General features: G+C 37.6%; 1 protein-coding gene across 2 annotated transcripts in view; it reads right to left on the reverse strand.

The window, feature by feature from the left end:
• Positions 1-2,438: 2,438 nt before the first annotated feature.
• Positions 2,439-25,194, reverse strand: part of rbm27 (RNA binding motif protein 27) — a 37,072-nt gene continuing 14,316 nt past the window's right edge. For both annotated transcript variants that reach the window (XM_061962569.1, XM_061962568.1), the window contains exons 8-21: positions 23,349-23,525; positions 22,248-22,394; positions 22,020-22,161; positions 20,864-21,017; positions 20,591-20,782; positions 20,399-20,515; positions 16,885-17,013; positions 16,708-16,782; positions 15,992-16,162; positions 15,810-15,914; positions 11,089-11,307; positions 10,933-11,016; positions 9,651-9,770; positions 2,439-2,891 (exon numbers count right to left, since the gene is read on the reverse strand). In XM_061962569.1, coding sequence (XP_061818553.1) covers positions 2,793-2,891; positions 9,651-9,770; positions 10,933-11,016; positions 11,089-11,307; positions 15,810-15,914; positions 15,992-16,162; positions 16,708-16,782; positions 16,885-17,013; positions 20,399-20,515; positions 20,591-20,782; positions 20,864-21,017; positions 22,020-22,161; positions 22,248-22,394; positions 23,349-23,525 — 1,931 coding nt within the window. In that variant the 3' untranslated portion in view covers positions 2,439-2,792. The remainder of the gene's footprint in view (positions 2,892-9,650; positions 9,771-10,932; positions 11,017-11,088; positions 11,308-15,809; positions 15,915-15,991; positions 16,163-16,707; positions 16,783-16,884; positions 17,014-20,398; positions 20,516-20,590; positions 20,783-20,863; positions 21,018-22,019; positions 22,162-22,247; positions 22,395-23,348; positions 23,526-25,194) is intronic.

A 25,194-nucleotide genomic window follows, 5' to 3' on the forward strand; every position in this document is an offset into this window, starting at 1 on the left:
TATAGAGACATACGAACTAAATAATGAAGATTAAAAACCAATTACAAACAAAAAATTAAAAAACATTAAATAAAATTAAATAAGTGCAGTCTTTTTCCTCACAATGTGTCAACTTTTTTTCTTATAAAATTGGGAACAATTTCTCATATTCTTTGTTTCTGTAATATTGAAATATTTTCTCTTAAAATGATTACTTTTTAATGCAAAATGGTGACATTTGTCATACATAATTCCGAATGTTATCACAATATTGCCAATGTTTTTGTTCTTGTAAAATAGTGACATTTTTTGAGTAAAATTGTGACTTTTGTCATCATTTTGCCAAGCAAAATTCGGATTATATTGCCCAAATTTGAAAGTTTTCTTATAAAAGTGTGACTTTTGCTGAGTAAAATTACGACTCTTTTCATGAAATTGTCAAAATGTTAAGCTTTTCTTGTAAAATTGCGACTGTTATGGAGTAAAATTCCAACTTTTATCATAATATTGCACAAATGTTTTTCTTGTAAAATTTTGACTTGCGTCGGGTAAAATGACTTCTATTATAAGACTGCCAAAATTCAAAGTTTTTCTTGTGAAATTGTGACCTTTTTCTTGTGAAATTCCAACTAATTTTTCACAAGCTTTTTTATATTTGCATAGTATGTATGTATTATTAATGTTGTAAATACAAATCTTTACATATCTAGAAAGGGTGGTCCTAAAGAGGTTGGCATTTTTCAGAGGTCTCAAGAAGGTAAGAAATACATGAATGTGTGTTTCAGGTCAAGATTGTGTTGCATATGGGGCGCAATAATATTCCATGATGAAGTGTGCGTATCTGTTATGGTGTGATCACTTTCTCTGGCATCAACTAAAATGTCTGAGGTGCAAAAACAAAAGACAGCACAATCAGTTAAAGATGATATTTTCTTGGAATGCTTTTGCCTGCTTTTTTTTTTATATATATCTTTGCCAATATTTTTGTTTTGTTGTTATTGCCCAAATTCAATCTTTTTTTCCTTTTTTTTTTTTTTAAATCCCTTCTTTCTTTGATCTTTTCTCCCTCCCCGAGCAGCCCATTCCTTCATCTTTATTGGCAAAAGCAAACATGCTATATAGTAAATTAGAAATCCATCTTTTTACAAAGAAAAATAATACATGAAGAAAAATACATCCACATCCTTGCAATATAAACAGTAACAAATCGCAAAACTTTTATCAGATAAACATACATTTTTGTTTCTTTGCACTACGGCGTATAGCGTACAGTAGTAGTAGTAGTACAAAAGAAAAGTGGGACAGTTCACTCAGCCGTTCTTTTAAAACAAACCGTGATGACGTCATCGAAATTGTGAAATGGACTTAACATGCCGGAAAGCAAATAAATATTATTTTGGTTTTTCACTCCAAACTCAAAAACATGTGACTCTTCATCAGGGTGGGTGGGAACTGTTAGAATTAGGGGAAAAAAATAATTTCATTCCTTCTCCTGCAATTAAAAACAATTCATTTAAAGTCATTAACATATTCGGATGACTAAATGTCCTTTTCTTTTTTGCCAGATATGAAAATTCAAGGAATGTTTTTTTTCTACCATTTTTAAAAGGACTTTTAACAACAAATGAATTAAAAATGTGACTGGAATATGTTTTAAGTTGTTCTGCCCGACCAGACACAATTAAATATAATTAAAAGGAATACAGGGGCGAAAAAATTAGTTTTTGAGGAAAAATTTAGATGAATTAAATGGGACCAGAACTGGTTTACAAATGGTTTTTTTTCTCACTACATTCAATAAAAAGTAAAAAAAAAAAAAAATCTGTAGTGTTTTTGTTTTAAGGACAGATTGAATAAAATGTGACTGCTACCGTTTCAAAAGTTTTTTTCGTTCTTTTTTTGGCAAGCCAATTAAATGAAAATGGGAGCAAAATTAAAGGGGAAAAAAAGCAAAACAAATCTAGAGTTTTTGATGATATCCATCCATTTTCTAACGCTTGTCCCTTTTGGGGTGGCAGGGGGTGCTGGAGCCTATCCCAGCTGATATATTAAATTAAAATAAAATGCTAGTAAAAAATACAGAAGAAATGTATAGTGGGCCTTCTTTGACGGACATGTTTAAATGCTTCAAAAGTGTCATAATCAAATTAAAGTGACAGAAAAAAAAAGTGGAGCTTGGTTGTCCTTTTTGCTTAAAAAAAATGTTTTAAAATAAAAGGGAGCGGAAATGGTTCAAAATGTTTTGTTTTTGGACCACACAGATTAAAATGGAGGGGGGGGGGGAATCAACATTAATTCCTCTTAAGTACATTTAAAAAGTGTACAAAAAAAGTCATTTCCAAAAAAAAAAAGGGTTATCTTGCTGTTACATTCAAACACTTTGTGTCTAGTCGAGGACCGGAAGCATGGGTCATGCGTGAATATTTACGAGGTGTAAACTTTGTCATAACTGCAGGGTGGCTCAGGGGGGAAAAAAGGAGAGAAAAATAAATAAAGTGATGAAAGACTTGAGTGAGGGTCACAATTATCATTTAGTTTTAGTGAATTAAATACAGTATGTATAAAAATACCTTTTCACAGTAGACACAAATGTTGTGCATTACTGACAGCCCTCACTCCAATTTCACCTCCAGGTATTTACTTTTTCTACGTCCAACAACACCTTTCTCAGCAGCAGGGAGATGCTGTGGAGTGGAGGAAACTCCCCAAGAAAGAAAACGCTCGGAAAGGAAAGAAGACTTCTGCTTCGTCGTCAAAATGACTCGTTTGAAAATACTGAGGAAGAGACAAAAAAAGGTCCTCGGGTCGCCGCTTCATCGTCTCCAAGATCGGCTCTCGTACTTGTCGTCTTCGTCCTCGTCCTCTTCCTCCTCTTCTTCCTCGCCGGGTAAATAAGAGCCGCCTTCCTTTTGCTGGCGAATGACAACAAAGCACAGTTTGACATGGGCTAACAGAAGCACCCGTGACTAAAAACAATGCAGGAGGAGGTTTTTTTTATCCAAGAGGAGACTGAGGGGCTGCTGCAGCAAAGTGGAGACTTTGGGACAAGATAACCTGAGAGTTGATTTTGCTCTACTTTCTTTCAAAGTTATCAACTAATTCTCAGACCCGCTAAATCAGGTGTCAAACTCATGACCAAATCTTATTTTATCTGGCCCGCAAATACTTGGAAATGTGTCGATGAAGTACTTAATATTTTCTCACTAATTGTAATAGATTTTTTTCATTTTGACAGAAAAAATATATGTTCTGCTTAAAATTGCATGCCTTTTAAACTGTAATAGTATTCATTATTGCAGCAAATATTACTAAGAACCACTAAGGCCTTTAGAGGACATCCTCTAAAGGCCTTAGTGGCCACATGCGTGGACAGCACTTTTTAGCTCTTATTTCCAAAATTGTGTACACTACTGAATTGGGGTCTTATGGCCGCTTATGTGGACACTTATACTGCCCTCTGGTGGTTTCGGAAGAGTATAACATACAATGGAATTTGGAAAAAAAAAGTGTAAAAATAAGAATTAGTATGTCACTAAACATGAAGTACACGTTTGTTACTGATGGACTAATAAGTACATCATATCAAAATATGATTCTTAGTTTTTATTCTAATTAGGGTCCAATAAGCCCAAATAGCAAAGAGTAATAAAAAAAAGCATGTAAAAAAAAAACAGTTTGGGCCTTAAGAGGGTATATTATACTTTCCAAACATGTTTTTGTCTAAATAAAAATACTTAAGTTTACAGCACAATATTCATCAAATTAATAAAAATTACAATACATTTTACGTTGTTCTTTACAGCATATTACTGTAAATTAAAAAAAAAAAACTACCGGTACTACTGTTTTTGCGTAAAAATTCTTTTGGCTGAGATGCCAGTTTTTGACTGTAAAATCTACGGCTGTTGTTTTCAACGGTGTATTACTGTAACTGGAAAAACGGTACATTTGTTTTTACGGTAGAAAAACTGGCAGCTAAGTTGCCAGAATAAAAAAAAAGAACTTGTACTGTTTTTCCATTAACAATATAATATAATGTTGTAAAAACCAATGTAAATTTAATAGTAAAATTCTGGCAACTAAACTGCCAGCTTTTTCCGTAACCCCCTCCCGCCACTGTTTTTCCATTTACCGTAAAATGTTGTAAAAAAGTTTTAAAAAAAGTTTAGAAAAACACTATTTTACAGTAACACAGTTAAGTTTTTACTGTAAAATCGAGTCTATTTAAAAAAAAAATATATATATATATACATATATATATATATATATATATATATATATATATATACATATATACATATATATATATATAATTAAAATTGAAATCCAGAGGTAAATTCATATCATACAAGCGGCCCTCTGATGGCGGCCATAACTGTGATGTGGCCCTCAATGAAAAGGAGTTTGACATCCCTGCTCTAAATGGTCTTCGCCAAAAGTTTGGTTTTTGCGTGAATACTCCGACACATTTGACTATTACGTCAATTTAGCACACAGTCAGTGTGTGTGTGTGTGTGTGTGTGTGTGTGTGTGTGTGCTAACACTGTAACAACATCTTAACCCGAGCCCAAAAATCTGTAAAGAGCAAGAAAAAAGAAACACTAAAGCGATTCCTCCAGACGGTCGTCCCGGGGAGGCCAAAGATGCTCTTTGCTTTCTACGAGCTCGCCCTGATTTTCCACGGAGGATGTCGCTCGGTGAAAGATTTAGGAGGGAGAAACTTACGAGGAGAACATCCCAAACTTTCACACAGCGATCAGATAATTTGATGACATCAGCACTTTAGCACAGTGGTCCCCAACCTTTTTGTAGCTGCGGAACGGTCAACGCTAGAAAATTTGTCCCACGGACCGGGGGGGGGTTGGTATTTGTATTTTTTTTTTGTCATAAAGAAATACAATGATGTGTGCTTACGGACTGTATCCCTGCAGACTGTATTGATATATATTGATATATAATGTAGGAACCAGAATATTAATAACAGAAAGAAACAACCCTTTTGTGTGAATGAGTGTGAATGGGGGAGGGAGGTTTTTTGGGTTGTTGCACTAATTGTAAGTGTATCTTTTGTTTTTTATGTTGATTTAATAAATTATTTTTTAAATATTTTTTATTTATTTCTTGTGCGGCCCAGTACCAATCGATCCACGGACCAGGACCAGGCCACGGCCCGGTGGTTGGGGACCACTGCTTTAGCACATTAAATACTTGTTGGAAGCACAGGTGTCAAACCTGCATGACTCATTTCAGCAAATAAGAACACTAGCCTACTATAGTACAGTCAATTCCAGACTATAAGCCGCAACTTTTTTCCTACGCTTTGAATCCTGCGGCTTAAAAAAACGGAGCGACTGTGAGTAACAGGTGACGAAAGGCGGCCACAACAGATAAAACAATGTTTGTCATGTAGCGTCTGTTGAGACACTTTAAGGAGGACAGGAATTCCATCGGTACCTTTATTTAGCGAAATTGTTTGTCGGCCATAACCACACCAAAACAATGTGTAAAATACTTTTATCTAGCAAAACTAGTCGTTGTCTACCGTACAAACCCAGCCAAAAGCAACTCTTTGTCATCTGTTATATCAACAGCAGCCGCTTGCTCTCTCTCACCTGCACCAACACATACACTATGGCAATTAGCCACTGGTGCGTTTATGGCCACACACAAAGTTAGACAACTCCAACACCTAAACAAAGTGTAAATTCCAGGTCGTTATACTATGACTCCTCAATCAGATGTATGCTTATTCTACTGTCATTTATTAAGAATGTACATTTTTGGATATTAATCATGAAATGATGTCTAGTAGATTACAAAATTGCTAATAAAAATATTTATTTTACAGACAGAAAGTTAATGAACACTTCATCTCATGCATGAATGTTTTAGGGGAACTAAATGTGATCTCTGAAAGGGGTACACAATCTTTCCAAAGCAGGACCCCTACCCAGGCATAAAATACTATAGTGCATAGCTGATTAAAAAAAAAACAATATCTAAGTGGGACAAATCACATCTATTAGAAAATAATCTCTTGAAATTGACTAGTCACTTGATTATAATAATAAGACATTTGAATTGTTATGTCAGGTTTGAGACAAATGTGCTGCTGGTATGGCCACAGTGTGCACGTCTGTATTCCACTGAATGCTCAGAGTGTTTGTGTGTTTGCTCACACACATGAAAAATTAGAGGGAACATTGCCTGCAGTGTCCTTCCATTTACTGGCAGTGCTTTCTTTTTTTTCAACTGAAGTGTCGTTAGTTTTCTAGCCGTCCATAGCAGTTCTACTCGGATGGATTCTTCATTCATCACTCCAAGCAACACTTGTAAGTTCACGCGTTTTAAACTTACTAAACCGTCCCATGTGTCATGTCTATAGGAGTGTTTTCATGCATATTTGTACATGCTATCGTCATGTTATGACGCTAGCTTCGTTGGCATTAGCTAGTATGCTAACACATTTACGAGTGCATATGTTAGTATTATTAACTTACAGTGGCTTCTTTTTGTTTCGTGTTGGTTTTGTAAACTCACCAAGACGTCACCGTGAGGTTATTGAGTCTGTTTAGCTGATTGGAGAGCGAGCTTGCGCAGCTGGTGGGTCCATGACGATGACTTATGTTTTGTTTGATCGACCATTTTACTGCCGTGTTACAGACACCGTTTGGAAACAATTAAGGTATGTAAATAAACATTTACAGAATCTTACAATGTGAATAACTAAATTCGCAACGCATATATCTGCGGCTTACAGTCTGGTGCGTCTAATATGTGGAAACATTTTTCTTCATTTAGTGGGTGTAGCTTTTACACAGGTGCACGCTATAGTCTGGAAAATAGGGTAATATCAGCCAGCAGTCATCTGAGATAATATATAAACGTCAATAGAGGCCATGCTGGTAGAGCGCGCCGTTTTCTTTTTTGATATCTCTTGGTGATCGATGTTGGAGTGGGAGGTGGGCTGGAAGTCATCTGTGACCCCCGGGCAAGGCAGCGCGTATCGGACCGGGTTGAAAATGGACCACCTGACGACCAGCCATTAGCCACCTTTCATTTGTAAATGCAGCCATTCCGTCAGAATGTGGTGGAGCACTTGAAGGGTGTGCTTGAATAGAAAGAAGCTTCAGATAGCGACTGTGAGTAATGTGGGTCTTACTGGAGGTAACATTAGCTGTAAATATCTCTGATCTGATTACAAATTCTGTTTCTTAGGTAGTCCATTTTCAAGTGGCCTTGTGCTAAACTCCCATTGACTTGTGAGTTTAGGTTTTTATTTGATAGTTTTTATTTTTGAATATGGTTTTATTTGATTTATTTTGAAGAGCTTTATTGCCATAGTCTTTTATGAACATTTTAAGTTTTTTGGTGAGTTTTTTTCTTGTCCTGATGTGAGATCTGAGCCGAGGATGTTGTTGTGGCTTGTGCAGCCCTTTGAGACACTTGTGATATATAAATAAACTTTGATTGACTGATAGGTGGTTTATGGTTCTATACTAGGAACCCGAGGTGAATCACTACAAATTCTCCCTCTTTCCCCTTCTTCCTAACCCCTCCCCTTTGGCACCTAGTTCAGGGGCTATCAAGCTCTGCGCTCAATTTAATATTAAATATCTGACAATCTGAACTCCAGCACCCCCCGCAACCCCAAAAGGGACACGCGGTAGAAAATGGAGGATGGATCATTTTTAGTGGTTTTTGTCTTTTCATAATTAAGATCAAAATGGACTCAATGATCTTGAAAATTTGACACGCCCAATACTGCTGTATTTGATAAAATACCCAAATTTGTAGTGTCTCCGGAATCTAATGTAAAGTATGCAAACAACAGGAGAATAAGTGCTTATTACATTTTAACAGATGTGTAGATAGAACCATGTTACAACAGAAAGTAACCCGATATTAACAGTAAATCATCAAGTAGATTAATAATGTTAAGACAATAATATAACTCGAAATAATACAATATGTTACCACATATTCCATCCATCCATCCATTTTCTACCGCTTATTCCCTTTTTTGGGGTCGCGGGGGGCGCTGTAGCCTATCTCAGCTACAATGGGGCGGAAGGCGGGGTACACCCTGGACAAGTCGCCACCTCATCGCAGGGCCAACACAGATAGACAGACAACATTCACACTCACATCCACACACTAGGGCCAATTTAGTGTTGCCAATCAACTTATCCCCAGGTGCATGTCTTTGGAGGTGGGAGGAAGCCGGAGTACCCGGAGGGAACCCACGCAGTCACGGGGAGAACATGCAAACTCCACACAGAAAGATCCCGAGCCCGGGATTGAACCCAAGACTACTCAGGACCTTCGTATTGTGAGGCAGATGCACTTGCGGGGGTGTATATTGTAGCGTCCCGGAAGAGTTAGTGGTGCAAGGGGTTCTGGGTATTTGTTCTGTTGTGTTTATGTTGTGTTACGGTGCGGATGTTCTCCCGAAATGTGTTTGTCATTCTTGTTTGGTGTGGGTTCACAGTGTGGCGCATATTTGTATCAGTGTTAAAGTTGTTTATACGGCAACCCTCAGTGTGACCTGTATGGCTGTTGACCAAGTTTGCCTTGCATTTGCGTGTGTGTGTGAAGAGCCGTAGATATTATGTGACTAGGGCTGCAACAACTAATCGATTAAAATCGATTATAAAAATAGTTTGCGATTAATTTAGTCATCTATTCGTTGGATCTATGCTATGCGCAAAGGCTATATTTTTATTTTTTTATTTGTTTATTTATTTTTTATAAACCTTTATTTATCAACTGCAACATGTACAAACAGCTGAGAAACAATAATCAAAACAAGTATGGTGCCAGTATGCTGTTTTTTCCCCCCCAATAAAATACTGGAAAGGATAGAAATGTAGTTTGTCTCTTTGTGCCTTTAAGGTTTAATGGCACTCTGTACTTCTCCCTACGTCCGTGTACACAGCGGCGTTTTAAAATGTCATAAATTTTACTTTTTGAAACCGATAGATAACTTTGAAACCGATACAGATAATTTCCGATATTACATTTTAAAGCATTTATCGGCCGATAATATCAGTAGCCCGATATTATCGGACATCTCTAGTAATGACAATGCTGGGAATGCTAGGAAATTGACTTAGTGACTAGGTCCCAGTCACTACGGCCTCGTCTTCTCTGACTGAAGTGACAAAATGGTACTTTTGTCTGATCATAAAATATTGTAGCTTTTGTTAAAAATGATCTATAATTTTTATTAATTTTTTTTAAAATATCAACCGCAGTCATGTCAGTTTGCACACAATGCGGTTCTATCCCATAATAGTCTGTCTGTGCTCCTCAAGCTCATTGAATTGGGGGTTAAATCACCAAAAATTAATCCCGAGCGCAGCGCCGCTGCTGCCTACTGCTCCCCTCACCTCCCAGGGGATGATCAGGGGGATGGGTCAAATGCAGAGGACAAATTTCGCCACACCTAGTGTGTGTGTGTGACAATCATAGGTACTTTAACTTAACTTAACTTTTACCAGTCACGACGCATTTACGGACGCATTTACGGACTTTCAAAGTAGTAAAGCTGTTTATGAAAAAAGTTTATGGCAACATACAATTAGTATGTTGTGATGTGTGGGCGGAGCTTCGAGCGCTGTTCGATATGCGACGTGACAAACCAACCAATAACAGAGTAAATGTGTTACCGTGTTGTCGTCGCCTTTCGACTCCTCCTCCTCTGGCTCTGTGGTGACAGACGGCGTCTTGGGCTTGTGCCAGGAAATCTGCAACATGCGACCTTTGAACTTGGCTCCCTGGTTGGCAGCCTAGACGACACAAAGGGCAAAGTTATTGAGGGTCTGAAAGCGCTCATGTCAAGTACCGTAAAGGCAGGCATCAATTCGGCGAACCGCTGCGTCTCTTATAGTTGCCAAGTATGTTGTTGACAAAAGCAACAACAAAAAAAATCAGGTGTGGCTGGAGGCAACCTACTTAAGTAGTGTTGAATACCTCTAAAAGTTGACAGTACATGCGTGATGAATGGTCAACATCCAGCAGCTTTTTCTACTCACATATGCTCTTGTAAGGCTATTGTGTACAATTAACTCATCATGCTGACTGAGCAATTTGCTCCTTGCTGCTATTACATCATTGGTTCTGTTAATATATCAAAATGTGGTCAAAAAGAGCTACTTTTCCACTTTCCACAATTTACTCCAAATCATTATCTAATTTATTAACTAGGAGTATCCCGCCTAATATTGATCCAATATGGTGGTAGCGGGGGTGTATAATGTAGCCCGGAAGAGTTAGGGATGCATGGGATTCCGGGCATTTGTTCTGTTGTGTGTATGTTGTGTTACAGTGCGGATGTTCTCCCAAAATGTGTTTGTCATTCTTGTTTGATGTGGGTTCACAGTGTGGCACATATTAGTAAGAGTGTTAAAGTTGTTCAAACGGCCACCCCTCAGTGTGACCTGTATGGCTGTTGAACAAGTATGCCTTGCAGTCACTTATGTGTGTCTGCAGAAGCCACATACAACATGTGACTGGGCTGGCAAGCTGTTTGTTCAGGTTGTAGAGGGCGCTAAAGACAGTGCCATCACGGCACGCCCTTATTATTGTTGTTAGGGTGAAAATCATCAGACATTCGAGAGAATAGTTGCTCTGAAATTCGGGAGTCTCCCGGAAAAATTGGGAGGGTTGGTAAGTGTGATGCTGTCAAGCGGCATTCATATAAAACTTGCGGGCCGCACTAACATTAAATTTTCATATTAAGGTGCGGGCCACGTGTCTGAGACCCCTGGTTTAAACATAGCACAAAGCAAAAAAAAACTTAGTATGCAGTGTTATTTCATTTTAAATTTCAAAAGAGTTTTGTGGCTCCCATTGTTTTCTTTATTTTGTGAAACGGGTCAAAATGGCTCTTTGAGTGGTAAAGGTTGCCGACCCCTGACCAAGGCTATATTTAAAAATCATGTGACTTACATTCTCGGCTTCGCTCCGAGTCTTAAAGGTCATAACGACACCGGTGGCGTCCTGGTCACGGAGATCCTCGATCTCACCATAATTCTATAAATCAAACATATTGAAGTGAAAAACGTGTGGGCGGGGCTTATTACGTGTCCTTTAAGCGTGCCTCACCACAAAGTGCTGCATGAGCTCCTCCTTCTCCTCCTGGGTGACCCCTACGATAGAGAGGGCTCTGGGTCGGTGGTCTACCACCATGCGGTTGACGATTCCACCACCTCCGCGGCTGCGTCCCCTGGCGCGGCCGAAGTGCGTGGCGCCGGCTTCTGGTGGCGTCTTCCCTCTGCCTCGGCCGCGACACATCGGGGATCGTAGGATGCCCAGTTGCGTTGCCTATGAAGTTAAAATTAAAGTACCAATGATTGTCACACACACACACAAATTTGTCCTCTGCATTTGACCCATCCCCTTGATCACCCCCTGGGAGGTGAGGGGAGCAGTGAGCAGCAGCAGTGGCCGCGCCCGGGAATCATTTTTGGTGATTTAACCCCCAATTCCAACCCTTGATGCTGAGTGCCAAGCAGGGAGGTAATGGGTCCCATTTTTATAGTCTTTGGTATGACTCGGCCGGGGTTTGAACTCACAACCTACCGATCTCAGGGCGGACACTCTAACCACAAGGCCACTGAGTAGGAAAAGGCGCGGCGCCATTGTCACTATGCTATCGTCATGGATACCAGTCACAAATCAAGTGAATAGAAGTACAATTAAGTCAATCTACTCACCCTTTGAGACACGAAAACATGGTTGGGTTTTATTTAGTATGCTATTATTCATGTTAGCATCCGATTTGTGTTGTATTGCTTGGGTCACATGAAGTTCTACGGTTGTCATCACACTTCAACTTGCCGTCTCCTACTTTTAAATTAGATGTCCCACCTTGCTCCCTCACCTCTCTCGCTGACTTGACTTCCATTTGGTCCTCTGCTCACTTCTCCCTCACATCGCCCGCCCGTGATTTGCTTCAAACTTTAATGAGATGGCCTCCATAAGCGCGCGCAAAGAGGCTGGCGTCTGATTGGGCTTCGTTAGCATTTAGCACTTCCTCAGGGCTCGCTAAAAGTGTCTGCGCTTTTAATGTGCACGAGGAGGACTGTCTTGGGATTGGATGGGGGCAGGCTGCGGGGTGATGCATTTTTAACAGCTAGCTGATTTAGAAAGCACGAGGGAAGGAGCGGGAAGGGAAAAAAACATGTTAGGACGGGTGTTACTATCAAAAGATGTGTTCTTATTCGGCCGATGTTGTGACACAACAAGCCCTCGCTTGTGCTGTGTTTCAGTGGAACGGCACCAAGCGACTCTGAAGTGCTTCGCTAAGAGGCTGCTTACAGCTTTTATGGAAAAAAAAAAGAAAAGATGACTTCAACAGAACATTTTGGTTTTAGATAGTGTCCATTTTTAGGGATAGACTTCCAAAATAATTGTATTGATTGTGTGGAACCAATTTATTAAATCTTGAAGCGATTATGGCAAAATAAAGCGCACTACTTATATGATGATTCAAATTCAAAAGCACAGCAAGTATAATGTCAGATATGAGATGCTGACCATGTCTGCATCATTTACTCAATAAGACATTGGCATGGAAATAGGAGTTAAGAAAAATCATCCCATTAAGTTTTTATACATTAATAAAACACTTATAATTATATAACAAAGTATCAGCATTTTATAAAACAATTAAAATGCAATATTCTATTTTGTATTTATAATATTATTATAGTATTAACTTTGTACAGTGGTACCTCAACTTAAAAATATGTTGAGATAAGAGCGGTGTCTTGGCTTTTTGATGTGCTTTAAGTAGTGAGAATTACAAGCATCCCTACCGCTTGTTGGCGGAGCAAATGTCACAGTGATCCCCATAAGACCTGCCCAAAAACATCCGCTTTTACTACTCATAGCTAAATATGGAAATAACCATTGGAACCACTCTTCTTCCCCACTACTCTGATTGTGGGGGAAAATAAAATATACCGGTATTACAAATAAAGAGATATATATATTTGAGACGATACCGCCATACCAATATCTTTTGATGTGTCACTGATTCCCCGCCACATTTGCCTTCGCCCACAGCTAACGTACACACACCCGAGCTCCGGCAACTGGCGGGGGGCAGCTCCTCTTTATTAACAAGAGGTAACACAAGCCGGTGAAAAGATTCAACAAAACAGCCGCCAGAGCCGACAAACTGCCACTGCTAACTGCTAAAGCTAACAACAACAGTTCAGCTGAAACCCTCGCTGAAGTCACACGTCACTTGGCAACAGACACCACCTTTTAAAGGCGCACACACACACACACGCGCTGCCCTCATAAAGTTGACTCAACTGCATATATGGTAACATGCTAAAAAAAGTTGTTTTTTTAAGAAACACATTAATTACTTTACCGAGTAATTAATTACATGTATTAAAGAGTAATTCATTAGTGTTTAATATGACTTTAAAAAAAAAAAAAGTTTCACTCATAGTAACAGTAATGTGGTGTTGAGTTGAAACTAAACACTTTGCACGTTTTGTTTAAAATACCGATACATATTGTGTATCGCGATTAGTCCTAAAAATATTGTGATATCAGTTTTGGTCCATATTGCACAGCAATATTGTGGAAGACACCATAACTAAGAATATTCAATTTTTTCACGCAATTCCTCGCTGCTACATGGGAGCCAAAGTTATGGTCATTGTTAATGCTCTCTCCTGTTGGATCTAATGAGACTGCAAGACACCAATCAGAACAGACTAAAGAGGATTTCGAAGTCCTCTTCCGTCTGCTGGAAGAGGTAAACGATGTAAATTATTCTTACAATATTTAATAAAATTACTGTAGTTGTTTGAATTACATTTTATTGTGTTTTTCAAACTTTTTTTCCCTCATTTTAACGTTTGTTTTTCTTTTTTAAAAGCATGCTACATGTTAAAATTGTGCTGTTTTGGGGGCGGAAAGGACAGATTAAAGGGGTCATATCAAGTCTTTTCTACATTCAAAACACTTCCTTGTGGTCTACATAGATTATGTTGTAAAGATCATAAATCATGCGCCATTTTGTGGGCGGTCTTATTTACGTGGTTCCACTTTGACTGCATCTTCTCCTGTCATCTCCCTGTCATAATGGATTAGATTTTTATAGCGCTTTTCTAGACACTCAAAGCGCGTCACAGAGAAGTGAGAACCCATCATTCATTTTTACAACTCATTCATTCATCATTCATTCTCCGGTGTGAGCGGCACCGGGGGCAAGGGTGAAGTATCCTGCCCAAGGACACAACGGCAGCGATTTTTTTGGATGGTAAGAGGCGGGGAGCGAACCGGCAACATCAAGTATATTGTATTTATTTATTTAATACATTTCACCATGGTCAATCAAGAATATACAGGTGGATGTTCATTAATTAGAATATATTTAAAAGCTCACTTATATCAATAGTTTAACTTTAATAGTAGAACTCTCCCATTCTTCAAATATTTCACTGTGTAGTAAAAAAAAAAAGATATATTAGGGATTTTCATAGTCGAATATCTGATTCATTAGATTTTGCACACAGTCGACAAAACTTTTTTGTGTTTGTTAGCAAGAGCACAGCTAATGGGGATCATTACAAATAAACAGATCTCACTGGCGACTTTTTACACCTCAAAAAGTGCGTTGCGTGCTGTGACGCCTCCTGAAAAACTGAAATTAAATAACTGTTGCAATATTTTCTACTTTCTTTTTTAGATGCACCTATATTCAAATATCTATGTAATCAATTTCCGTTTAATAAATTTTTGTGTATGAATGAAAAATGTGAACATATGTTATTATCACAACACAGTGAATTTGCAAACAGCTAAAATTATACACAAAGCAAACTATAATCTGCTACCCAAGAATATACAACAATTCTTCTCAACAAGAGGAAAAATATAATCTTAGAGAAAAATGTAATTTAAAACATTTGTAACCCCGTACAACACTTAAAACCTTCATTATATCAGTATGTGGAATTAAATTATGCAATGGATTAAGCAAATAAATCAAACAATGTACTAATATGATCCACTTCAAGAAACTTGTCAAACTTAAAAGTGTTTACAAAGTACAAAGAAGAAGAACCATGATAAACATTCTGAATTTATCTCATCCATCCATTAATTTTCAAGATAATCTTACTCATCTCACCATTCCGTTCTTTGCCATTCTTCCACTGCGCCACGGCGTGGCGCAGTGGAAGAATGGCCGTGCGCGACCCGAGGGTCCCTGGTTCAATCCCCACCTAGTACCAACCTCGTCATGTCCGTTGTGTCCTGAGCAAGACACTTCACCCTTGCTCCTGATGGGTGCTGGTTAGCGCCTTGCATGGCAGCTCCCTCCATCAGTGTGTGAATGTGTGTGTGAATGGGTAAATGTGGAAGTAGTGTCAAAGCGCTTTGAGTACCTTGAAGGTAGAAAAGCGCTATACAAGTACAACCCATTTATCATTTATTTATTTACCATATGAAATATAATTTACTTCACCAATTATTGTTTATTTGTTTTTATTGTTATTACTTATGGAGTATATTGTGAATAAATTGAGAACAGGAAGTGAACAAAAGCTTTTGCAACTGATATGTAAAGGAAAAGGGGTAGGATTAAATAAGCTCTGCTTCTTCCTACTCCCTTTAGAACACGTTCAATAGAGAAACTGGAAATTGTGATGTATCATGTTGTATGCATGCATGTTCCAAATAAACTCAAACTCAACTGTGACATTTGATTTGATTAGGTTTTCATTAGTTATATTCCCTTGGTTCTAGAAGACAATGTGGATTATGGATGGAACATGATGGTGTTCAAGTGACTTTACCTCCTTCTGCAACAGCCCCAGCTTTCTCTTCAGGTCAGTGGTGTCTTCTCCAGAGCTCATCTTCTTGTGGAAGTCCAACTCAGCATCGAGCAGCTCCTTCTGGGCCTGCACAAGAGAAATTAACCAAAAATTAATTATTCTGCCTCGTCCGTCAGAATAAGCATACGGAGTCGCCGTCTCACGTCGGTCTTGGTCTTGGGCTGGTTGTGGTTGGCTTTGGACACCTGGGCGGATGGATTAATTTCGTTCTGCAGCTGGTCGATCTTTTCGGTCAGCTCCTTAAAGGTCTTCATGGTGTTGGCTCTTTCCTCAGGTTTCATGCCTCGGTTTTTCTCCAGACGGTTAATCAGCGCCTAGTGCGACAAATCCAAATTGGGTATCTAGCCTAAATTACCGACACGATCGTTTTTATTTTAGCCATTGCATCATTATACAATGATATACTGACAAAATAAGTGCCATATAGCTTTCATTGTGGCCTTTAATTTGAGGTATGATTTAACTGACCTGATTATTCATTTTCAGGCCATCCCATTATGGTTAAGTTAATAACCACCACAAACTAATCAGCTGAAGAGCAATCTTATCTATGCTCGTTCTGATTCCGATGTCTGGGGTAACAATTTGATTTAGAATTGATTAAAACCGATTCTCACAGTGTATTATTTGGTATGACAATTACAAAAGAAAAGCTCCTTCTGGTTGCATTGAAATGGTCTAAAAAAAAGAATTTTTGAGAATATATATTTTTTTTTAATTAGAAAACTTTTTCCTTTTAATTGATTTTTTGCAAACTATGAATCGTTCAGAATTGGCATGAATAAGAATGGCGATTTTGATGTGAATACATTTTTTTGTGCACCCCTACTATGCATCTAGCTTGGACATAAATACTTACCTTCTGACATTCAATCTGCGTCTTTAACATTTCTTGCTTCTTCTTCCGCAAGTCATGCTGGAGTTTTAACGCCTCCTGAATGAGAAGAAATGACATATGGCACATTCAATCACAAAAAGTCAAATAGCACAGTGTGTTGCAGCAGCGTAATGCGTATTAAAAAATTGAGCGACGTGCCTGTTTCTTCTTAAGGGCTTCCTGCGCTTCCAGTGCTTTGGCTGTTTTCCCCAGGCACTTGGAGGACAACTTGAGCGGGTTAGAAGTGAAAGAGGGGCTCTTCTGGGGGTTTGTCAGCGCCGGCGTCACCTAAGTGCCGTACATAGTCAGGCAGGCGAGAGAAGGAGAACGTTAGCAACACATTGAGGTCATTGTAGCGAGCTGAGACACGAACAAAGTAAACAAACAAGACTTCACTTTTAAACGTGATCATTTACAATACAGTATGACATGTCTCACTAGCGCGTGTTCAGATTTTGTGGATTATTTGTAGTCATTCTAGCTATTATTTTTGTGCATGGGGACTGTAATCATCCATAACTGGTGTGAGGGAAAATGTATTATTATACAACATTTCTATGTCGCTCTGTTCATACATGTGCTAGTGCATAGTCAAGTGTATAGAGTGTTCTGATGTTGTGGATTATTTTTAGCCATATTTATCAGTCATAACTGGTGGGAGGAAAAAATAACATGAATTATACAACATTCCTCTGTTGCCCTGCCAATGCATGTGCTTATGCACAAGGAAGTGTACCACATGTTCTGATTTTGTGAATTATTTTTAGTCATTCTGGCTATTTATCATCTATAACTGGTGGCAGCAAAATTAGCATTATTCATATAACATTTATATGTTGCTCTGCCTATACATGATGGGCTAATACATTGGCAAAAATACCGCATGTTCTGACTTTGTGGATTATTTTTAGACATTCCAGCTATTTGTCATTCATAACAGGTGGGAAGAAACTTTTCATTAATTATCAAACATTTCTACGTTGCTCTGCTCATACATATGCTAGTGCATTGTCAAGTGTACGGAATGTTCTGATTTTGTGGATTATCATTCATAACTGGTGGGAGGAACATTTGCATGTCTCACTACCGCGTGTTCTGATTTTGGTGGATTATTTGTAGTCATTGTAGCTATTATTTATGTGCATGGGGACTGTTATCATCCATAACTGGTGTGAGGGAAAATGTATCATTATACAACATTTTTACGTTGCCCGCCCATATATGTGTTAGTGCATGGGCAAGTGTACCTAGTGTTCTGAATTGGTGGATTATTTTTAGCCATAATTATCAACCATAACTGGTGGGAAGAAACTTTGACATTAATTTTACAGCATTCCTCTGTTGCCCTGTTAATGTATGCGCTTGAGCACAAGGAAGTGTACCACTTTAGTCATTCTGGCTATTTATCATCTATAACTGGTAGAAGGAAAATTTGCATTTATTCTAGCTATTATTTTTGTACATTGGGACTGCTATCATCCATAACTGGTGTGAGGGAAAATGCATCATTTCTATGTTGCTCTGCCCATACATGCGCTAGTGCATAGGCAAGTGTAACAAATGTTCTGATTTGGTGGATTATTTTTAGACATTCTAGGTATTTACCATTCATAACTGGTGGGAGGAAAGTTTGCTTTATTATACAACATTTTTATGTTGCCCCACCCATACATGTGCTAGTGCATAGGCAAGTGTACTGAGTGTTCTGATTTTGTAGATTATTTTTAGTCATCCTTGTTATCATCCATAACTGGTGGGAAGAAAACTTGCATTAATTATACAACATTTCTATGTTGCCCTGCCAATGCATGTGCCAGTGCACAAGCAAGTGTAACATATGTTCTGATTTTGTGGATTATTTGTAGTCATTCTCGCTATTTATCATCCATAACTGGTGGCAGTAACATTTGCATTATTTATATAACATTTATATGTTGCTCGGCCTATACATGGGCTAATACATTGGCAAGTGTACCGCATGTTCTACCTTTGTGGATTATCTTTAGATATTTCGGCTATTTGTCATTCATAACAGGTGGGAGGAAAAAGTGCAATAATATACAACATTTCTATGTTGCCCTGCCAATGTATGTGCTAGTGCATAGGCAAGTGTAACAAATGCTCTGATTTTGTGGATTATTTTAGACAGTCTGGCTATTTATCATCTATGACTGGTGGCAGCAAAATTTGCATTAATTATACAACATGTATATGTTGCTCCGCTCATACATGGGCTAGTCCATAGGCAAGTGTACGCCATGTTCTGATTTTGTGGATTATTTTTGAGCATTCTGTCTATTTGTCATTCATAACATATGAGAAGAAAAAGTGCAATAGTATACAACATTTCTATGTTGCCCTGCCAATGCATGTGCTAGTGCATAGGCAAGTGTAACAAATACTCTGATTTTAGGCAGTCTGGCTATTTATCATTCATAACTGGTGGAAGGAAAATTGCATTCATTATACAGCATTCCTATGTTGCCCTGCCAATGCATGTGCCCATGCATAAGCAAGTGTACCGCATGTTCTGATCTTGTGGATTATTTTTAGTCATTGTTCCGATTTTGTGGATTATTTTTATACATTCTGGCTATTTATATATATAATTATTATATATATATATATATATATATATATATATATATATATATATATATATATATATATATATATATATATACATATACATACATAATATATATATATTATAATTAGAGATGTCCGATAATATCGGCCTGCCGATATTATCGGCCGATAAATGCGTTAAAATGTAATATCGGAAATGATCGGTATCGTTTTTTTTATTATCGGTTTCGTTTTTTTTTTTAATTATTAAATCAACATAAAAAACACAAGATACACTTACAATTAGTGCACCAACCCAAAAAACCTTCCTCCCCACTCATTCACACAAAAGGGTTGTTTCTTTCTGTTATTAATATTCTGGTTCCTACATTATATATCAATATATATCAATACAGTCTGCAAGGGATACAATCCGTAAGCACACATGATTGTGCGTGCTGCTGGTCCACTAATAGTACTAACCTTTAACAGTTAATTTTACTAATTTTCATTAATTACTAGTTTCAATGTAACTGTTTTTATATTGTTTTACTTTCTTTTTTATTCAAGAAAATGTTTTTAATTTATTTATCTTATTTTATTTTTTTTATTTTTTTTAAAGTACCTTATCTTCACCATACCTGGTTGTCCAAATTAGGCATAATAATGTGTTAATTCCACGACTGTATATATCGGTTGATATCGGTATCGGTTGATATCGGTATCGGTAATTAAAGAGTTGAACAATAGCGGAAAATCGGATATCGGCAAAAAGCCATTATCGGACATCCCTAATTATAATATATAATTATAATTATATATAACTGGTGGGAGGAAAAACAAATGCAATATTATATAACATTTCTGTTTACCCGTCCATACATGTGCTAGGGCATAGGCGAGTTTAACGCATGTTCTGATTTTTGTGGATTATTTTTAGTCATTCTGGTTAGAATGACTAAGATTATTTTACCCAGCCCTATTGATTATGCAACATGTTTACGTTGTGTGGCCGCGCAAGGTAAAAACTATTTTCTGTAGCTCCATCATACCGGTCATTTGTTTTTGTGTTCTCTTGTAAGGTTATACACACATAAAAACGTACGTTAGCAGCTTCCATGCCAGGGTTCTGGTTGTCCGGCGTGCTGGTGGTTGTAGTGCCAACTGCTACTGCCGGCCGATGCTTGTTCAGCACATACGCGGCAGGATTGTGCTGCGGAATCTTAGGTAAAAGTACAATTATGATAAGAAAAAGTAGAGGCGTTAACTAATTTTCTTTCCTTTCCAGTGACCTTACCTGAGAGCAGGCCACCTGGCTCCCCGAGATCTGCTCCATCGGGCGAATCCCCAGCATGCTGGCCTTACGGTGCCAGCGCATGTGGATGAAGCGGTTATTGAGCACAGCCTCCACAGAGTACATGGCTCGTCTGGCTTCCTCGTTGGTCGTAAACTGGATCAACGCCGCCTCGGGGTCGCCACCGAACACCACCTGAAACGAAGAAAAAAGTAAGAGCTAAAGCTTCTTCATGAAGTGTGAAATAGATGTTTTTTCCTTGCTGACTTTCTTTACCTGAATGTTGACGATGGTCCCGAACTTGCTGAAGTGCTCGTTGAGTTTAGTGATGGTGTTGAGGTCAGGCGGGATACTGCGCACCTCTAACTTAGTGTTGACATAGAAATTCTTCTTTGGAAAGCCGCCTTTGTGCTGGTTGTTAAAATTTGGCCTGAAGCAAAAAAATCCCTGGTAATAAGTGACGTGTAACACATATTCTGCCCATTTTTTATCAGTGCTGACGTATTTGGACACTTGCAGTGATTGCATGATTATTTCTGTGATATATCGCAGCAGCTGATAATTAATAATAAACAATGAATAGAGTCAGGCTATATAATAATGAAAAAATTAAAAAACTATGAAAAAGTGACTGAAGCAAAGATTTTCAGCTTTAATTAAGAGATTTGACATAAATATGCCACAGGAACAGCCGGCATTTATTCAGAGGCTCAACACCATGTGAATACAAAGACGTACCGTATGAACCAAATGTAAGACCCCCGCGAATATACTGTAAGACAACTACCCCTTTTCCAAAAGCCGTTTTAAAAAAATGTATCAAAGAACAAAATTGCGGCAAATCTAACCATGATTTGAAATAATAGCATGTAAACCACCTGCTATTTAGGCAAGGGTACCTTTCACATCTGAAACGATACAGTACCAATTCCAGGTATCTGAGAATTCATACCGGTACGGTACCCAACGGCAACAATTTTTCAGTTGTTACATCTTGTTTTCTTACACTTCTGAGTCCCATTTTTAAGTATGCATTCATTCCAGTTTGTCAATAGGGGTGTTGCCATAGTCAGGAAGTAGTCTTTTCCCATCAAGTTAAATGTGCCAGCCTTGTCTTTTGTTGAGCCCTACAAAGTGTTTATACTGCAAGTATTGTTTTGATTAAACACCAGCTGTTTGATTGTAACATCAGTAGCAACCTGACTTTTGATCAGGCATGCTTGCATTGTTGGCATGGAAAATCACAACATTACCTAAAAGCAGTCCACTATGAATACAACGGTTTGCCCGCCAAGTGATTAAGCCTGTGCCGAGTCCACAACTGGACGTGGCGTCACGTGCAACAAAAGGTATCGAATTATGGTACCGTTTGATTTTACGTGAATCGATAACCATCTCATTCCCAACAATAAAAAAGCTCTTCAATTCTTACTTTTGCATCCAGGGTTTTTTAATCGTTGGCCCCTCGGCTATCGCACAGCCCAGGGTTCTCTTCCTATTGTACTGCTCTGTGTTAAAACCTCCTGCTGGACTAGGAGTCGTGGCAGGCTCTGTTTGGATCACTATGTTGGCAGCTGAAAAAGTTATATAAAATGATGATTTTTTGTATTAGTTTTAAGACTTTTTGATGTATTGTGTGACAAGACTAAGAACTTGCTACCTCTGCAGCCTTGCCCTTCATTGGAGGTGAGGCCGATGAGGTTGGAGCGCTGCGTCTGCACTCGGGGAATGAACTGCCGATACTGGTTCCGACCCGCTCCGGTCAGTCCTGGAGATTCTGGGTTATAGCCCTCTGGGTCGTAGTTATCTGTTGTATAGATACATAACAATATATGCTTTATGTTAAAAAAGGGTGCATGATGCAAAGAAGCATACTGCATGTATACTGTATTTTGTAATACTCATCATTTTAAATGGAAATAGGAACTGCATGCACGCATGACAAAAAACTATTGAATTGAATAAAGACTTTAAAAGCAGCACTGTCACCCTCTGGTCAACAGAAGATACTGCAACTTTAAGACCGTAACAACAAAAAAATCAAGAAAATAAAGAATTAAAGAAACAAAAAATTATAATAAAAATAACAAATATGTGTACATATATACATACATATATATATATATATATACGTGTGTATATATATATATAATGTATATGTATATATATATACGTATATATATATATATATATACAAATATATATATATATATAAATACATATACATTTTATATATATATGTATGTATATATATACACATTTTATATATATATATATATATATACACATTATATATATATATATACACACACATATATATATATATATATATATATATACACACACATATATATATCCATATATATACACACACACACACACACACATACATATATATATATATATATATATATATATATATATATATATACACACACACACACATACATACATATACATATATATATATATATATATATATATACATATATATATAAATACATATATACACATATATATATATATACACATATATATGTATATATATACATACATATACATATATATATATATATATATATATATATATATATACATATATATATATATATATATATATATATATATATGTATATATTCACACACACATTTTTTTTAAGTCTTCATTATATATGACAAGTGAAATATGATGGAGACTTTAACATATAATCCTCCCTCCCAAGCAGGTCGCCTACAAAACAAACAGTTCCAATCTTCTTACATTCGGACTGGGCATATCTTGGGCGGAGCGACACCGATGATGAGGAAGGAAGCGGTAGAGGAGGCAGAGGAAGATTTGGCGGCAACCCCACGCCAGGTGGTCCGATAGGGGGCGACGACGTGATTGCCGATTGGTGGTTGGGGGTTTCGATTCCACTGGTTGTTATTAGTGGAGGTCCTGAGGGAGACACAAGCCCAAACTAATGTCTCTTCATAGCGAGTTCTTCACTCACTGACTCTCAATTATTGTTTCATTGGACATTAAGACAGTTATTGAGCTGCATAAACAAACATTAATTTGTCTAATGAAAAACATTCAATTGGTAAAAATAAAATAAAAAGTACCATAGAATTGACCACAATGAAATAATTTAAGCACAATTTACAACAGGGGTGTGCAACCTATGAATCATAGGCCAAATGTAGTCTGCGAGACAATTTGATCTGACCTGATTTATAATTCTAAAAACAAGATAAAACCAAAATCATTTTAACCACAAATACTCAAAATATAGAACAATAAACATGAAACTTGAATATAACGTTAACTAGTCTGTGTACAGCACAGGACATGACAAAAATACAGTCAATATTGTGTTTGAGAACCAATTCATATTTCCCTTAAGGAACCACAACTTCCCAGTGCTGACAGCAGTCATGCAGCCCCCGAACAATGATGCCACTACAACCCTGATTAACTGTAAGCAAGACATGTATTTTTCTATAGCTATTTTAGACAATAACGACGATATGTTGATAGTAAATGTAGAGTTCTATACCAGCTCTACACTGACCGATCTACATCTAAGTTTATAATAGTTTTTGGGGATGTCCAGATGCAACTTGTTCACTTCAGATACAATACCAATATTGGAGCCTTGGGTATTGGCAGATGTCGACATTATTCCGATTCGATATCAGCACAAGTCATTCATACTTTTATTATTTTATAGTGTGTAATGTTAGAATGTGAGGCACTTTATTAATTCCTGGGTGAGTGTTCATGGAGCCCCATGTATACGTATACATAGAAGAAAGTTGTCGTCATTGAATTATCAAGAACACACTTGATCAAGTGAAATTAATCAGCAACAATAATAGGTATGTCAAAACAGTAACCTTATTACAAATTTATGCTTTTAAAGTGGCATGTAAATCAGTTTTTGGCGACACTTATTGTTCACAATACTTCATTAAATTAAGCAAATGACGCAGTAAATGGAAGGACGCGGACATGTTTGTTACTGGATAATCTATAATACGCTTCTCTCTGGAGGCGTTGTATCTGTAAGTAATATGTGACTATAAATATTTGATACTTGCTTTTATTGGCAAATATGTTTAAATTGCAATATTGTTCATTTAAGGACACTCATTACGTATGTCTAGTTTCTGTGTAATTGTGTGTTTAGCTGTTAGCTCCTACTAGCCTACAATATAGCCTTCCATGTTTACCTTTTGTAAATTACTTCACTAAAATACAAGAAAAGATCATATTTGTGTACGTATTGGAGGATATTTAGATGTTAATTGGTTGTAGGGCTTTTCACAAGTAAACACACTGCAGAACTGCTTGTATCGGAGATTTTAGATGCAATCATCCGATACTTGATAAATGGTCGTGTCCATGCACTAAATTAGTCCGATTTCTCAAAAAGTTTGGTTCTAAATAAGCCTCCAAAACCCATGGAAACACCTTAATCCAATCGTGTTCTATTTTTTGAAAAGTCGGACTAGCACACCTGGATTATGCGATTAAGAACCAGATATCTCGAGGGGGTTTGTGTGGCCGTAGAAGACCATTCGTATCGCGCATGCACCATTCTCAACGCATGTGGTACAACCCT

This window comes from Nerophis lumbriciformis, linkage group LG09 (genome assembly GCF_033978685.3).
Source record: "Nerophis lumbriciformis linkage group LG09, RoL_Nlum_v2.1, whole genome shotgun sequence".
NCBI lineage: Eukaryota > Metazoa > Chordata > Actinopteri > Syngnathiformes > Syngnathidae > Nerophis > Nerophis lumbriciformis.